Here is a 4,070-nt window from a genome sequence, read left to right on the forward strand (position 1 = left end):
TCAAACAGAGATAAAAAAATCTCAACATTTCACAGTAGATAGATCTAATCAATATGAATCCATGTAACTTTACGAATCTCAAATAAGATATCGGATGAGAAAAATATCATCATATCAAGTCACCCTTCTGATTTTAACACCGATTTTAAAGTTTAAAAAACCCGACCTGATGTCTGATTTTTTTGACAGGGTTCCCGAAGTCCAAAATCTTTAATTTTTTTATAGTACTTCAATCACATATGCATGCATCACATATAAAAAAATTAGAAATAAACAGCAAGTATTTAAATCCGAAACAGCATGCTCTTTTCTATTCTAAATTAAAAACACACAAAAATCTAAGAAACTTGAGAAAATATGTCTTAATTAATGAAAAACAATAAAACAAACTATAAAACAACAAATAAAAATTATTTCTATGCTGGAAAACGTAAAATAAACATGAATAAATAAATAAATAAAATAAAATCAAGGAATCAATGGCTGGAATTTGATTTCACCCTTAAACACATGGATTTGACCCATTAAAAGGGTAAATCATGTATTTCATTGGTTAATAATACAAAAGACAATGCTAAGATTGATTCTAATGGATTAGAATCCCTGTAAACACCACAAAAAAGAGTTAGATCACTTTCTTGAACCGTTCTTGAGGTTCTTGAGGTTCTTGAGGTTGAATCCATGGTTTAATCCATGAAGGGGATGACACCAATGGCTAAAATTGATTTAAAACATGAAAAAGTATTAAATAAAACTAAAAAATATTAAAAATATTACCTTGGTGCTTGCAGCTTCAATGGAGGAAGGTGGAGGTGCTGGAGAGGAGAGAGAGGCCACGAAAATTTGAGAGAAAAGAGCCTCCCTTTTGGCCCCCCTTAGGTCACTTTTTATAGTTTTTCAAAAAGTCACTTAATTAGGGTTAATTAAGAGGTTTTTCATTTTTTTAGGACTCTTTCTAATAAATCCACTAAAGGCAACGATTTTTTGTGGTTTTCTAACCCTAAATGAACTCTAATTAAACCCTAATTAACACCTTATTAAACCCTAAAAAGTCCAAATGTGGCGCCACCTAGTATGGACCCACATTTGGTTTTTAAAACTTGAATTTAAAACCTTTAAAAACCAATGGTTTAAAACTTAAATAAAATGGATTTTTAAAATTGATTTTGACTCCTCTAAACCCCTAACCTAACTAGGACAATGACAAACCCTAGTCTAACCTTGAGTTCTTCAAATGTGGCGCCACCCCGAGTGGGCCCCACTTGAATTTTCAAAAACGATTTTAAAACTTGAAAATGAGAGGTTTTTCAAAAGAGATTCAAAAGTAGACTTTGAGATTGAAAGTTTTGAAATGGTACAGAGTCTTTACTGAGTCAGAACTCCTCTAGATACGGCGCCAACGGGGTGGGCCCCACATCGAAGTTTTGAAAAACTTGAAATAAATACTAAAAATGGCTTTGAAAACGGGTTAAAATCAATAATTGAAATTAAAGATTTTTGAAAATAGAGTTCTAAGCGAACTGGAACTCTGGTCTAGAGTCCTGGATTTTTAAGACTCTGTGATTTTGGTTTTTAAAAGCCAAATGAAGGAGTTTTTGAAAAGATTTAATCGAAAATGGTGAAACAAGTCAGAAAATACAGCCAGGGTTAGACTCCTAACTCGATCAGAACTCTGAAATAGAGTCCTGGATCAACTGGACTCTACAAAATGACCTATTTTTTGAAAACAAATGGAAATAAATAAAAATGGAAGTAAAAACAGACTCTTGACAGGATTAGAACTCTGGGACAGAGTCCTGATCGGACTGAAACTCTAGATTTTTTGGTTTTTTTCTAAAAAACAAATGAAAGAACTTGTCAAAGCAGTGAAAACAATAATAAATGTTGAAATAGAACATAGTTCTGATTCAACTGAGACTCTGGGGACAGAGTCCTAATTGAACTAGGACTCTCAGATTTTTGGATTTTCTGAGAAAACAAATGAGAGAATTTTGAAAAACAGTTAAAAACAAGATGAAATCAAAGTTTTGGTTCAGAGTCCTGATCTAATTAGGACTCTGAGAAAGAGTCCTGATTCGATCAGAACTCTAAGAATTTTGGTTTTTTTGATAAGCAAATGATGAAATTTAAGCAAAGCTTTTTGAAAACTAGTGAAAATGAAGCGAGAAAATCAATTTTGGATAGAGTCCTGCTTCGATCGGGACTCTGGGGTAGAATCCTGATTGGATCAGAACTCTGGGATAAAACCTCAGAATTTTGAAATTCTTTGATAAAAGTGTAACAAATTTGATAAATGAAAAGATTTTTGAAAGATTCTCTCAAAATTGAAATCAGGATCAGAGTCCTGATCCAACTAGGACTCTCTGAATAGAGTCCTGCTTTGACTAAAAGTCTGAGTTTCTGACTCGTTTTGAAAGATTTTGAAAGATTTGATTGAAAATAGATAAAATAGTTGTAAAAGATTAGAGTCCCAATCCAATTGAAACTCTGAAGAAGAGTCCTGATCCGACTGGACTCTTGAAGAAGAGTCCTGATCCAACTAGGACTCTGAAATTTTGGCCAAAACAGAAGATTTTGAAAGGTTTTCTTCAAAAACAGGTAAAAAGGTAGTGAAAAGTAGAGTTCTGATCCGACTGGACTCTGGAAAAAGAGTCCTGATCCAACTAGGACTCTAAAATTTTTGAGATTTTTGATAAGTAAAGGAATCCAGAAGCGACACCACCTAAATGGGTCTCATCTGAGAATTGAAATCAATTGAAATTGAGTTTGAAATGAATCCAGATTGTTTTCTAAGAAAGTATTTCAAAATATAAGGTCCCGGGGGTTGGAAAATGACAAAATGTTGATTAAAACCCCAGTTTTTTTAAAATTGTTTTTGAAAGAAAAGTTTTAAAAACCCGAATCTGGATTGAATATTTTAAAAACAGGAGTGCTGGATCTCGAAAATGAGATGTAATGACATGCAATGCTATGGAATGCGATGAAATGATATGCAAAAACGTATGCAATGATATGCAATGACACATGAAATGTAAGTACTGGATGAGGGTGAAAATTTGGGGTGTTTACAGAGTGGTCAGCCAACAGGCCACGACCATGCAGCAAATGGGTACCAATTTACATCAGGCGGCCCAAGAAAGAATGAACACTGGCGGAGGCATGTCCTATAAAAAGTTTATGGACATGGACCCACCCGCCTTCGTGGGAAACACTGACGCTGAAGTGACAAAGAATTGGCTACGCGAAACAAAATGCATTTTTCGAGTGCTCGAGGTCCCTACTGAAGGACAGGATGATTTTGGCATGTATCGCCTCAAGGAACATGCAAAGAAGTGGTGGAAAACCACCCATGCAGTAAAATTCCAGAACGGGTTGGTGACTTGGGCACAATTTGTAGAAGTATTCAACAACACGTACTTCCCTAAACATGAGAGGATAAAGAAAATGCAAGAATTCCTTGACTTGCAACAAGGGGAGAAATCGTTGGCAGAATATATTACAAAATTCCACAGCTTAGAGCGGTATTGTCCTAATGTGTACATCACCGATGAAGATAGGGCGATGAAGTTTGCCCGATGACTGAAGGCAGGACTTAGGAACCACTCGTACACACGGGGGCCAAAAACCCTCGACGAGGCCATCCAGGTTGCCACTCTACTGGAAGATGATTGGAAAGAGGGGCAAAATTTTCAAAAGAATCGCCCTGGGGTGTAGAAACCATATTTCAAGAAAAGATTTGGTGGAAAGAGGTTCAACCCACAAGCTGAAATTAGCAACTGTGGTCTTCGCCTTAAAGATCTGGAGACACTACTTGTATGGAGAACAATTCGAGATATTCATAGATCATAAAAGTCTGAAATATCTATTCTCACAAAAAGAGTTGAACATGTGATAGAGGCGATGGCTGGAATTCATAAAAGATTATGAATTTACTCTTTCCTACCATATGGGGAAAGCGAATGTTGTTGATAATGCACTCAGTCGGATGACGGACGGTGGGTTCGGCAGTTTGATGAGTATAAGATGAAAGATGATGACAGATTTCACAGAGTGGAATCCATTCTCGGAGG

General features: G+C 35.7%; 1 protein-coding gene across 1 annotated transcript; it reads left to right on the forward strand.

Annotated features, from left to right (window-relative positions):
• Positions 1 to 3,183: 3,183 nt before the first annotated feature.
• On the forward strand, positions 3,184 to 3,579 carry LOC149842928 (uncharacterized). Its single transcript, XM_090000770.1, has one exon. The coding sequence runs from the start codon at positions 3,184 to 3,186 to the stop codon at positions 3,577 to 3,579; it is 396 nt and encodes a 131-aa protein (XP_089856896.1).
• The last annotated feature ends 491 nt before the right edge of the window (positions 3,580 to 4,070 follow it).

This window comes from Nuphar pumila, chromosome 3 (genome assembly GCF_984573655.1).
Source record: "Nuphar pumila chromosome 3, dmNupPumi1.hap1.1, whole genome shotgun sequence".
NCBI lineage: Eukaryota > Viridiplantae > Streptophyta > Magnoliopsida > Nymphaeales > Nymphaeaceae > Nuphar > Nuphar pumila.